At 37.6% G+C, this 13,748-nt stretch overlaps 1 protein-coding gene and 2 long non-coding RNA genes across 11 annotated transcripts in view; 2 read left to right on the top strand and 1 right to left on the bottom strand.

Annotated features, from left to right (window-relative positions):
• CBFA2T2 (CBFA2/RUNX1 partner transcriptional co-repressor 2) overlaps positions 1-13,748 on the bottom strand; it is a 146,365-nt gene that overhangs the window by 39,974 nt on the left and 92,643 nt on the right. For 4 of the 9 annotated variants that reach the window (XM_072800609.1, XM_072800614.1, XM_072800612.1 and 1 more), the window contains one exon: positions 728-871. In XM_072800609.1, coding sequence (XP_072656710.1) covers positions 728-871 — 144 coding nt within the window. Of the gene's footprint in view, positions 1-727; positions 872-1,071; positions 1,165-4,165; positions 4,381-13,748 lie in introns of those variants that run through there. The other 5 variants (XR_012018501.1, XM_072800607.1, XM_072800608.1 and 2 more) reach the window with 3 other exon arrangements.
• Positions 1-13,748, top strand: part of LOC140618330 (uncharacterized) — a 54,803-nt gene that overhangs the window by 4,269 nt on the left and 36,786 nt on the right. The gene's annotated exons all lie outside the window — the stretch shown is intronic.
• Positions 3,841-5,643, top strand: LOC140618331 (uncharacterized). Its single transcript, XR_012018504.1, has 2 exons — positions 3,841-4,360; positions 5,328-5,643. It is a non-coding gene; the product is annotated as an uncharacterized lncRNA (long non-coding RNA).

The raw sequence follows: 13,748 nt of genomic DNA, 5'->3' as shown, positions 1-13,748 counted from the left end.
TCAGTTAAACCTCCAATTCTTGATTTCGGCTCAGGTCATGATCTCAGGGTCTTAAGACTGAGCCATGTGCTAGGTGTGGAGCCTGCTTAATATTCTCTCTCTCTCCCTCTGCTCTTCCCCTCTCTTAAAAAAAAAAAAAAAAAAAAAAAAGACCCACACCATGATAGTCCTAGCATACTTTCAGAAATAGTTTGGTAATTATATGAAATTTACTTTGACTCTTATAAATCAATATAATAATTTGTTTTGTATTTTATTTTATTTTTATTTATTTATTTTTTAAAATTTGTTTTATTTTAAAGGTAAAGCTCCACGCTGGGCCCAATGCAGGGCCCAAACTCACCACCTCAAGATCAAGAGTCAGATGCTTAACCAACTGAGCCACCAAGGCACCTGTCAAAATAATAATTTAAATTCATTTTAGAGCTAAGAAATTAAAATAGCTACTTACCAGCCACAGTATGAAAACAAAATATTTAGACCACTAAATTTTCAAATGCCTAAATTAGCTAAGTACTATTCTCAGAGGGCAAAAGTAATTTATAAAAGTAAGATATATGTGTGTATATATGTATATGTACATATCTCTGTATTATATATATACATATAATATCTTAACAGCTATTTTGAAAATTGAATAATATATGCAAAGACTTAATAGCAAGTCAGTTGCTTATAACTAAATGTCAGTCTGAACCACAAACCCAAGAAAATGAAGAGGTCTCACATGCTGTAGGAGTAAATGACACTGGCCTGGGTCCTCCAGGATTTATTGGTGGCAGGGGTGGCATGGTAGGAGGTGAGGATCTTGACTGTATCTTCACTTCCACAGGCGACCCAGGCATTGCTGGCACTCTTTTCTCAGGACCAACTATAGAGAATAAAAGTAATGGAGGTCAGAGTCTTCTATAAGATAATAAAAATCATGACAATAATTTGAAATACAAACATATTTTCCTAGAGGACTGAAAAGCCAAGAGGACGCCGATTTCAACATGCTGAACGCTGGCCCCCAAAAGATATCTACCATACTTCCCCTTAGCTAGCTTCACTTTCCACAGTTTCAATTACCTGTGGTCAACTATGGTCTGGAAAAAAATGAGTCTCTTTCTGATCTATAGTCAGAAGGTCAATAGTGGCCTAACACTAGGTCAAAATGCCTATGTCATTCACCTCATCACAAAGGCATTTATTATCTCACATCATCACAGAAAGAAGGGTAAGTATGGTACAGTAAGATACTGTGGAGAGAGACCAGTCACATAATTTTTATTACTGTATATTGTTATAACTGTTCTATTATTACTGTTGTTAATCTCTTACTATACCTAATTTATAATTTAAGTTTTATTACAGTATGTACAGGAAAAAATATTATGTGTATATATATGGCTTGGTACTATCTGCAGTTTCACTTATCCACAGAGGTTGTAGAATGTATCCGCTACAGATAAGGAGTAGGGGTGGGGGACTACTGTACTTGTTAATCCCTTCAACTGTGAGTAATTGTTTATGTGGAAAAAGGGTCTTTAAAGATGTAGTTAAGGATCTTGAGAGAAGATCATCCTGGATTATGTAGGTCGGTTTTAAATTCAATATGAATACCCACCCTCACAAGAAGAGAAGACTACATGAAGAAGACATAGTTGCGTAATGAGAATTCACTAGGATGCTAATGGCAGAGACCAGAGTGATGCAGCTATAAGCCAAGCAATGCCTAGGACTATTGTCAACCACCAGAAGCTGGGAGACGGCTATGGACTAGATTCTTCCTCAGATATCCCAAGGAGGAATCGACCCTACTTATACCTTGATTTTGGTCTTCTGGCCTCCTGAACAGTGAGAGATCATTGCTGTCTTAAGCAACCCAATTTGTGGAACTTTGTTAAGGCAATCATAGGAAACTAAAACAAGCCAGCAAAGTCAAGGGGTAACAGGACCTCTAAGTTAACATTGAGGATGGGGGCTGAGAAAGGACGAAACCAGGTTACAAATTCAGCTTATCTCAACTGCATTCTTTTTTGACTTAACTTTATAAATCAATCAAATTATTAAGTGGAAAAAAACAAATGTGGGACTATCTAGACTAGTAGGCACCAACTGCATGGCAGGAAACAAAAACAAAACAATCAGTTATACATAAATTACTACAAATGATGAAATACTATTTTTTATATATAAAACTAAAGTAGGAAAAAAGAGATGGAATCAACATCTCTGACATCAGTCATGTAAATGTCATTTATGATGTATAATATCCCAAAAGATGAAAAGTAGAGCTGAATGTAAACTAGGCACAGGCTATTCCCTAAGGTAGCTGTTTGATTACAATAGACTACAAATTCCAGAAAGAGAAATTTGATAAATTAAACTTAATGACATTAATAATATGTCTGGACTGGGGCACCTGCGTGGCTCAATTGGTTAAGTGTCCAACTCTTAAACTCAGCTCAGGGCTTTTTTTTTTTTTTCTAGCTCAGGTCTTGATCTCAGGGTCATGAGTTCAGGCCCCCATACTGGGCTTTAGGGAAAAAAAGACCTGAGTTAATATCAACAGGACTTCATACAAGGAGTAATATTCTATTATCTTCACAGTTATTTTTCCCCATTAAAGAGAACATGTTATGTACTTGGTTAATAACAGGGCCAGGGTTACCATAATCATCTTTAAATTGAACTATGTTCCTCTGAGTAACTCCAAGCTTTACACTGAAGTATTATATATCTATTCTCCAATAATGGTGAATTCAAAGCACCAGAAATGGATGTACCAAAAGTTCAAATGAAATGTTAAATCATAGCTGTAGACAAAATACATTCATGACACTGGCAACAAGGTACATATTCGCACATTCACGAGCATGTTCTAATGAGGACAGTATCACCAAATATTATTATTATTTTTTTTTTTTTTTTTTTTTTTTTTTTTACCAAATATTATTTTTATCCTTCAGTCTGAAGTGGCATATTTTGGGAAATGATATAATGAATCCATAAAGCCCATCAAGAAAGTAATGTCCTCAAGTTACTAACGAAAATGTGCAGCTCTCTTTTGAGAGCCATGAGGGCAACACTGCCAGCTCTTCCCCTCTCTCAGTCCAGGACATTTTCTTTGTGAAATTGATGGTCGTCCTGTCTGATTAGTGGACTAATGAGCTACTGCGTTTGCCTTTTTCTTGTTGACAGTATTTTTCTCAATGCCCTTCAGAGAATGGTTGACACATTTCCAGCTCTTCCATCTGGGGCCTAGCTTTCTGGAGGGTGGAGGGAGAAGGGAAGGAAGGAACTGACAGTTGTCTCGCACTATAATGTGTTGTGTATAGTGTGCAACAACCTAGAGGGAGCCTTTCTTCAGACCACCTGCCTTTACAGCAAGGGCGCCAAAGGCCTGAGGAAGACTTAACAACAAGATGTGTTTTAACATTCAGCACTTGGCAGAATGAAAAACGGAGAAAGTCTGAGCTCAACTGCAGAACACTGAGTTATATACCAACTGAAAGCTTAGATACTGGCAAAACCCAGCCCTCAGAGTACTGTTTTACAGACTAAAGCCACCCGTATCTCTTGTTCACATCACGACTCACAAACCTGCAACACTAGTGTTATTCCTCATGTTTCAGTAACATCGTCTAGTAGAAAAGGCATGTGTATGGAGACTGATAGGTTTTTAAAAAAATTTTTTTTTTTTTAATTCATGATAGACATGGGGGGGGGGCAGAGACACAGGCAGAGGGAGAAGCAGGCTCCATGCCAGGAGCCTGACACGGGACTCGATCCCGGGACTCCAGGATAGTGCCCTGGGCCAAAGGCAGGCGCTAAACTGCTGAGCCACCCAGGGATCCCCCAAGAGACTGATAAATTTAATATGAATTCTCATTCTGTTTTAACTGATAAGTCTTTTATCAAGTCATTTCACCTTTTTAGGTCATTTTTAACAAATATAAAATGAGAGAGAATAAGACTGACCAGGTAGGAAAGATGTAAGGGTAAGAAATGATGCTTAGACTAGTTGCTAGGTTAAAGAAGGTACTCACTCAGAAAAGAGAAATGATTAGAAAATAGGAAGCCTAGTGCCAAGTTCTGTATTTACCATCTAACTAGCCATGTGACCATGTCTGACTTAATATTAACATCTGATTCCAAAGAAAATGGGTATACTACTAACAGTTAATCCATCTAACTTCAGCAGCATTACATGGAATGATTCAAGAATTAATAGCTGTAAAATCACCAAGTCCAATGTAAGATGGTATTTTTGCTGGAGGCTGGGTATCATGAAGACCAAGTGGTGGTGTGAGATATATATCCAAGTGGCTTATAACCTGACAAAGCCAGCAGCTGCTCAGATGGTGAATAAGGGGTATGTTACAAGAAGGCATTTTCACCCTCTGTTTGGTGACTGTGCCATGTCTTTATGTCATCACTGTTACAGTGACTTCATTTCTGAATTTTCATGGAATGCATACTCATGTTTTATATTCTAGCTGAATTCATAGAAAGAACCACATATCCTGAACTCTTTTCAACTCCGGAAAACTGTAGATACACTTCAAAGAGAAGAAATTCCTTTCAAGTGGGACTTTGAGGTCATAAACACCACTACTTGGTGGTGGTTCTCTTATCAAAGAGAAATAAAGTCTTCACTCCTAGAAACTCAAAATAACCCTTAGTTTTGTTATAAAGGTTCAACTGATTCTAAACACAGATTTTAAGATTTAAAGTAATGGATAATTTAGTCACTCTATGACTTTTGCTTTAGATATTTTGAAGACAAGAATATATAAATGGCTTAAAAATTAAAATCCAAACACATGATCACACGCATTTCCAAGATCACTGAATAGCTTTAACACCTAACCCTGTAAAGCCAAACAATTTGAGCTAGAGAGGAGGAGCAAACATGGAAAAGTATGTCTGAATAAATGACCTTACTTCTACATCATGCAATATGCTATGTATGTCATGAAAACAGAACACAATAAGCAGCTCTCTGTGTGACAACAATGTTTTTCCTTCCCACATAGAATTTGAAGAATCAGACACGAAACTAAAGACTGGAACTTTTCTGTAGCCTTAAGAGAAGTAATACTGAACATAAACACAAATTCCAGATAAATATTACTTAAAAATGAACTTGATGTGAAAAATGCTTTATCATTACCTGTTTTGTATGAAAGTGATTCTCTCATCACTTCAAACACAAAGTTACGGTGAAGGGTATCATAATATATATAGTAATGATCAGTACACAGTAGATACTCTCCATGTTTACTTGAATTAAATTAAAAATCTATTAAAATTAATAATTTTATTATTTGGCCCTTCAGATCTTTATCTACGCTAAGCTTTCAGTAGAAGAAGATATGGTCATTGCTCCTTATCATCACTGAGAAAAATGAGATGAATATAGATCTTTCAGATGCACAGGATTGCTGATCATTCCAAACATGATGACCAAGGAAGCCATTATATCTATTTCTTTAAAAACAACAACAACTCAGAATCCTAAGAAACAATTGTGAAGTTTTAAACATAATTTTCTTTGGGGGCAGAGGCAAAAATGGATGACTTTCTATTCTGTATGTATAAGCATATATTTATATGGTTCAGAAATCAGTATGATATAAAAAGAAATTTTCCTTGCTCCTGTCCCTACTTACCCCACCTCATAGGGAACCATTTTAAATTCCTATCCTACCCCTATTTATACACGTGTAAATATGTTGATGTTACATCGAATGTCCCCAATAATGGCCTCTCTGCTGCCACAACCTTTGCAACGTATCAGAAGTAGCATCTCTATCCCTATACCCTGAATCTGGCCAGGGCCTCTGACTGGCTTTGACCAATGTAAAGTGATAGAAATAACAGAGTGCCAGTTCTGAGCGTCTCTTTCACCCAGCGATGAAAGCAAATCCAGACTCATCTGCAGTAGGATGAGACCACATGGAGAAGAGAGGAGTTGTACCAGCTAAGGCCAGCTGATCCCTCCAAACACATGAGAGCCTAACCTAATGGGTCTGGTCTGCAGCTAGCTGATTGCAGACATTCATATATGAATGAATAAGAACCAAGAGCAGAACAAATGTCTGACTCACAGTCATAAGAAAAAAAAAACCTTATTGTTTTAGGTGACTTTTTTTTTAAGACTTTATATATTTATTCATGAGAGAGAGAGAGAGAGAGAGAGAGAGAAGCAGAGATACAGGCAGAGGGAGAAGCAGACTCAATGCAGGGAGCCCAACGTGGGATTCAATGCCCGGTCTCCAGGATCACACCCTGGACTGAAGGTGGCATTAAACCGCTGAGCCACCTGGGCTGCCCTAGGCAACTAAGTTTTAATGAGGTTTGTTAGACAGCAATAGACTCCTAGGTAAGGGATCTATACCACACACTGTACTGTTCCTTAGTTTTTTTTTTTTTCTTTAAAGACTTTATTTATTTATTTATTTATTTATTTATTTATTTATTTATTTAAATATTTGAGAGAGAGAGAGAGAGAGAGGCAGAGACACAGGCGGAGGGAGAAGCAGGCCCCATGCCAGGAGCCCGACCTGAGACTGGATCCTGGGACTCCAGGACTGCACCCTGGGCCAAAGGCAGGTGCTAAACCGCTGAGCCACCCAGGGATCCCCTGTTCCTTAGTTTTTTGTTGTCGCTCTTTTGTCTTGTTTTATAATTTCAAAGCATGTTCTGAAACTCTTAATTCCACAACCTTTTTTCTTTAACAGATGCATGATATTCCACTGTGTGAACACACCATCGTTTATTTAAATAATCCCCTATTGACAAATAATGGGATTATCTATTATCATTTGTAGCTGAATTTTGCGGCTGTCTAGGTCTCATGCAAAATACTTCACTATATTTGCCAGGCTTTGGGGAAGAGATAAGAGAAGTCAGGGCCCCAAGTTATGGGAAACACATATTGAAATGTTTGCAAAGTACTAAGGATATAAAGAAGTAGAAAGATACCATGTATGAAGGCCAAGGACGACCTTATAGAGCATTAACTAGGTCAGTGAGAAGGCTACATGAACTTGCCAGGTAGCACACAAGGACAAAAGCATGAAAGATACAATTTAAACAGTGCCCCTAAAGTTGGGATCAGAACCAAGGAAAAAAAATCAGAAAAAAGATTTCCTTGCCCACAGTCTCTCTTTAACCATTCCCAAGATAGGGAAATGTTCTGAATGTCTAACTGTCAGATGAGAAACATTTCCAAAACTGACAATCCTAATTTGCTAAAGTTAGAGGAAAGAACATCAAAATTGCTGTTGCACTTGTAGGCTTCTAAGGCTGGTTAAACTGACTGTGGGGATAGCACCTGCTTAAGGATGAGCATTTCCCATCAGTGTAGCTCTGCCATAAGCCTGATAACACATCCAACTTTCTAATAACATGCAGGCTTCACATGCAGAGACAGCCAGGAATAACTGTTTACGATGACAGATAATTTATCATTCAACAGAAATTGAAGCATAATGACTCAAAGAAATTACAGAAAGTGTTTTATAAGAGACCTTGAAGACAGAGCTCAATTAAAACAAAATTAATGCTTTACTGTATACTAACAATAGGAATTGAAAAAACAAATTTTCCCATTCCACATTTATAAATAACAAATAAAATTAATTTATCGAATACATTCTCACAGCTGAGGGATCAGCAAACTTTTTCTGCAAAGGGCAATATTAAATATTTTTGGCTTTGTGGACCATATGGTCTCTGTCAGAACAATTCAACTCTGCTGTTGTAGCACACTTTAGACAATGCACAAAGGAATGGACTTGGCTGTGTTCCAATAAAACTTTATTTACAAAAATAAGCAGTAGGACGTTGCAAATGGCAATGGAAAAAACTAGAGGGTATTATGCTAAGCAAAATAAGTCAATCAGAAAAAGACAATTATCACTGTCACTGAATTTAAGAAGCAAAACAGAAGATCAGGGCAGCCCCGGTGGCACAGCGGTTTAGCGCCGCCTGCAGCCCAGGGCGTGATTCTGGAGACCCTGGATCGAGTCCCACATCAGGCTCTCTGTATGATGCCTGCTTCTCCCTCTGCCCGTGTCTCTGCCTCTCTCTCTCTCTGTATCTATGAATAAATAAATAAAAACTAAAAAAAAACAAAAACAAAAAAACAGAAGATCATAGGGGAAGAAAAGAAAAAGTGAAACATGATGAAATCAGAAAGGAACACAAATCATAACAGACTCTAAATCATAGGAAACAAACTGAGGGCTGCTGGGGTGTGGGGGGAGGATGGGTAACAGGGTGATGAACATTAAGGAGGGCACAAGATTAATGAGCACTGGGTATTATATAAGACTGATGAATCAATGACTTCTACCTCTGAAACCAGTAATACTGTACATGTTAACTAACTGAATTTAAACAAATAAAAAATAAAATAAAAAAAAACAGGCAGTGGGCCATAGTTTACTGACCCCTGCAATGGCTGATTAAAATATTGGAAAAATTAAGTTTTTAATTTTTAGTTTATTTCCACGCCTCTAACGTCTATTTTGCAGCATCCATTGAATTGGTTCATCTGAATAAGATTTTTATTCTCTTAAGATTAGATATGAAAGAGAATTTACTTATAACCTTCAAGGAAAATAATAGAAAATTATTTTTTAAAAAAACATTATTGGGATCCCTGGGTGGCGCAGTGGTTTAGCGCCTGCCTTTGGCCCAGGGCGCGATCCTGGAGACCCAGGATCAAATCCCACGTCAGGCTCCCAGTGCATGGAGCCTGCTTCTCCCTCTGCCTGTGTCTCTGCCTCTCTCTCTCTCACTGTGTGCCTATCATAAATAAATAAAAATTAAAAAAAAATAAACTAATAAAAAAAAAAAACATTATTACTAAAACAGGAACTCGGAGCTAGCTGAGGAGTTGCAAAGATGAGGCTACTTATCTGATGTTCTTCCAAAAGTCAGATAGACATAAAATACCTCAAAGATGACTAGCAAACTGAGAAGGATCATTTGCTTCACGATGATGCTAATTTCCTCCCTAGGTTCCCTCTTTTCTCTATCTTCTACCAGTGCCATCTGATCCCAGACACAGAGACATGCAGAGTATATAAATGACCCTAATAGCTTGATAACAACAAAAACCCCAGAATGAGCAAGAGAGATTTAAAGACACAATTCCCAAAAGAAACTTTACAAATGGCTGATAAGGACATAAAAAGATGCTCAGCATACCAGTTACCAAAGAAATACAAATCATGGGGTGCCTGAGTGGCTCAGTCAGTTAAGGGTCTGTCTGCCTTTGGCTCATGACCTGAGGCCTGGGGTCCTGGGATGGAGCTCTCTGCTCAGAAGGGGGTCTGCTTCTCCCTCTGCCCCTCCCCTTCCTCTTGCATGCTCTCTCAAATTAAATCTTTAAAAAAAAATTACAATACCACAACAAAAAGGAACACACTACTGATACATTTATCCAACAATATGGGAAAATGTCAAAAGCATTAGGCCAAGTGAAAGATGCCAGACACACAACAAAACTACATACCATATTATCCTATTTATACAAAATTTGAGACAAAATTAATGACAAAAAGCAAATGAGTAGCTATCTGAGACTGATGGAAAGAAATGGACTACAAAGGGGCATGTCAGAGAGCATGATAAAGCTTTCTATAGTGATGGAAATATTCTACAACCTGATTGTAATGATGCTAACACAACTAGATATGATAGCTAAAACTTAAACTGTATACATGAAATAAATGGATTTTATCTGATCTAAATTATACCACAATAAAGGTGAGGGAAAAAAGCAAACCAGGGGCACCAGGGTGGTTCGGTGGTTAAGCACATCTGCCTTTGGCTCATGTCCTGTTCCCAGTATCCTGGGATCAAGTCCTCTATAAGGCTCCCCCTAGGGAGCCTACTTCTCCCTCTGCCTGTCTCTCTGCCTCTCTTTCTGTTTCTCTCATGAATAAATAAAATCTTAAAAAAAAAAAAAAAGGCAAACCAAATGCAGTAATGTATTTTTTTTATAATTGCAATCAAGGTGAGTTTATCCAAGAATGCAAGGTTAATTTTATATATTTAAAATCCAATATAATTCAACATATTAACAGATTAAAAGAAATACCTTAAAATCACTTAAATAATTACAGAAAAAACTTTCATTAAGACCCAATTTCCACTCATGAATATGAAGAAAACTAGAAAGAGAAGATCAATTCCTTAACTGGATAAAGGGTATTTCCCAAAAACCCATATAAAATATCATACTTATTGGTGAAGTATTATTACAAGCAATGCCTTTCATCTCAGAAAGGAGATAAATCAAAGCTTCCAGTCAACATTTATTCAAGAATCAAACCACAGCAGCAGGACTGTTAAGAAATAATGGGTATGAAGACCTGAAAGGAAGAAATGAAACTGTCCTTTTGTACATATCAGATGACTTTCTATAAAAGAAAACCAAGAGAATCTACCATTCAATAATTAGATTACACAGTTCAGTAAGACTGTTAGATAGAAGTTCAATATTATAAAAATGAATTGGATTCCTATATCCTGGCAAACAAATACTATTTTCAAAAATATATGAATTACAACAAAAATTATAAACCATCTAGAAATAAGCCTGACACAAAATATATAAACTTTATGATGAATGTAAGTAATTGAAAAGACATAAAAAGAGATTTAAGCAGTTAGAAAGCTCTAGCATGCTTATGCTTATGATTATCACCAACATTTTCTCTTCATTTTAATGTAGAAATTCAATGAAAAAAATTTAAGATTTTATTTATTATTCATGAGAAACACACAGAGAGAGAGAAAGAGAAAGAGAGAGAGGCAGAGACACAGGCAGAGGGAGAAACAGGCTCCATGCAGGGAACTGGATGTGGGACTTGATCCCAGGTCTCCAGGATCACACCCTGGGCTGAAGCCGATGCTAAACTGCTGAGCAGTCTGGGCTGCCCTCAAAGCAATTCTAATTGAATGCACCCAAGATTTTTAGAGTAATCTGATGAACAAATACTAAAATTTAGGTTCAAAAATTAACATGTTAAATGTAAATGCACAAAAGAACACAAAACTAGGGCAGCCCCGGTGGCTCAGCGGTTTAGTGCCACCTACAGCCCAAGGAGTGGTCCTGGAGTTCCCCAGATCCAGTCCCACATCAGGCACCCTGCATGGAGCCTGCTTCTCCCTCTCTCTCTGTGTCTCTCATGAATAAATTAAAAAAAAAAAAAAAAACTTTAAAAACAAGGTAATAGGGGCGCTTGGGTGGCTCAAGTTAGGCATCTGCCTTCATCGGGTCATCGGGTCGGGTCATCGGGTCGTGATCCCCGGGTCTTGGGGGGTCCTGGAATCCAGCACCAGGTTGGGCTCCCTGCTTGGTGGGGAGCCTGCTTCTCCTGCTCCCTCTGCCCCTCTGCCTGCTTGTGCTCTTTCACATAAACAAATGAAATCTTTTAGGGATCCCTGGGTGGCTCACCACTTTAGCGCCTGCCTTTGGCCCAGGGCATGATCCTGGAGTCCCAGGATTGATCCCTGCCTGGAGCCTGCTTCTCCCTCTGCCTGTGTCTCTGCCTCTCTTTCTCTCTGTGTCTCTCGTGAATAAATAAATAAAATCTTAAAAAATAAATAAAATAAATAATAAATAAAATCTTTAAAAAATAAAAACAAAGGAATAATAAATATCAAATTCAAGACAATAACTACACCAAACGGAAGAAAAGGAACTGAGTATCAGGCAGCTACAGATTGTAGTTCTAATATTTTACTTTTTTGAAAGATCTGAAGCAAAATGTAAGACAAACTACTAAATTTTGATAGAGCTAAGAGTGGGTACACGAGTGTTTGTTATGCTGTGTGTTTTCTTATTTTGTAAGCCTGAAATATTTCATAAGAAAAGAAAGATCACTAGCTGCAATGGGAAAAATGTTAAGATCATAATACAGGAAGATACTATTTATTAAACGGTTGTTACAGTGAGAGATGACTGTGACCTGAGACTGCAGTAGCAACAGGAATGGTAAGGGCGGGGGGCAGATTTCAAACATATTTAGAGTTATAATAAATAGGATTTGTTGGTTGATTAGATGTGGAAGATAAAACAAGTGACCAAGACAGAGGCCACTAAAAGGAAAGTATATTGGAGGGGAGAGATGATGAGTTCAGTATTAGACACAATTACAATTGCTTCATTATGCCTCAGATGGAGAGGAAAGAAGGCTGGAATAAAATTGCAAGATACAGCTTTGCATCCTGATTGTTCTACCAATTTATGTGCTGTGGGACCTTGAACAAGTCACTCCAGAGTCCTGCTTTCCTCCTCTGTAACATGAAGGAAAGCAAGATGTGGAAAGGTCATAAAGTACCCAGTGAGAAAGTGCTGTTACACTATTGATACAGGAGATATTTTGAGACAGCTATCCATCAGTAATGTATTCATAATCATTATGCCACTATATGTTGAAAGTAACTAACGGGTCTCCTCCAATGCTAATGACTTTAATATTTAAAGATATGTTGTAATTGCCTGCCAACATCAAAACCTTGTTGATAACCTTAATGCAAGTTAAAAGCAGCAGCAACACAGCTGACTTGATAATGTAAATAGGGAAAAGTGAAATATGGATTTTTGCTTCCCAGCTCCAGCAAATGTTTATTTGGAATAATATAGTTATCTACTCCAACTGCACACCATCTGTTTCAAGTCTCCACCAAGTTAATATTTTTCACATGAACAGAAATGACTTAAAACTGCGTTTGATTAACATCTTGCCTTCCCATGGAGGTTACTCCTACCATAATCTAAATCTAATGAATATCAGCAGCCTCTGAATATTGTGTGGCATTGTTGTTCTGGCCAAATACACGCAGCTCAGGTCAGATAACTCAGAGATCAAAGACTGTCAATGGGTCAGTTAACTGTAGTCCTGGTTAAATAAAATCCTTCTTACAAGTTTTTCTGGAGACAAGAAAAATGATAAAAATTTCTCACACAGCAAGTTAATAGCTTTCCTAAGATTCAACACGGGTCTCTCTGGTTCCATCTACTGATGCACTTGGTGCTACAATTTCTCTGGAACACTGAACTTTCTAGAGTAATCCATCAGTAAATTCTGACAAGTCAACTATAAAATATATTACTATATATCACTTATCTCATCTCCACTGTTCCATTTTAACTCAAGCCACTGTCATCTCTTACCTGAGGCAACTGCCTCCTAACTACTCATCCTGCTTTTTTTTTTTTTGCTTTTTGTCCTTTCTAAGCCATTTTGCATGTAGCAGCCAAAGTGTTGAATAAAAACCTCAAGTAGGGGTGACTGGCTGGCTAAGTTGACAGAGCATGGATTCTTGATTTCAGGGTCATAAGTTCAAGCCCCATGTTACACACAGAGCTTACTTAAAAATTTTTTTAAATAAAAGATTTAAAATTTTTAAAAATCAAGTAGATCCTTTTATAGATCTACTTAAACTGCTCTAATGGTTTCCAAATGCTCTTACAACATAAACTCTTTACTTTGGCTTAAATGCAATGATATATTCAGGCTTCTCAAACTGTGGTCTGGGAACTCTAAGGGATTCCAGAAACCTCTGGGGCTGTGTGTGTGTGTAGGGATAATTTTCATAATAGGAGGTTGTCTGATTTCATTACTCTTATGCTTTCATGAGTGTACAGTGGCCTTTTCCAGTGACTACGCAATGAATGATAATGTAAGAGACTCCGTGTGGAAGCAAATGAGAATCCAGTTATCTTCTACTAA

This window comes from Canis lupus, chromosome 26 (genome assembly GCF_048164855.1).
Source record: "Canis lupus baileyi chromosome 26, mCanLup2.hap1, whole genome shotgun sequence".
Taxonomy (NCBI): domain Eukaryota; kingdom Metazoa; phylum Chordata; class Mammalia; order Carnivora; family Canidae; genus Canis; species Canis lupus.
The sequence above is the reverse complement of the archived record's forward strand: the minus strand, read 5'-3'. Positions and strand labels throughout refer to the sequence as shown.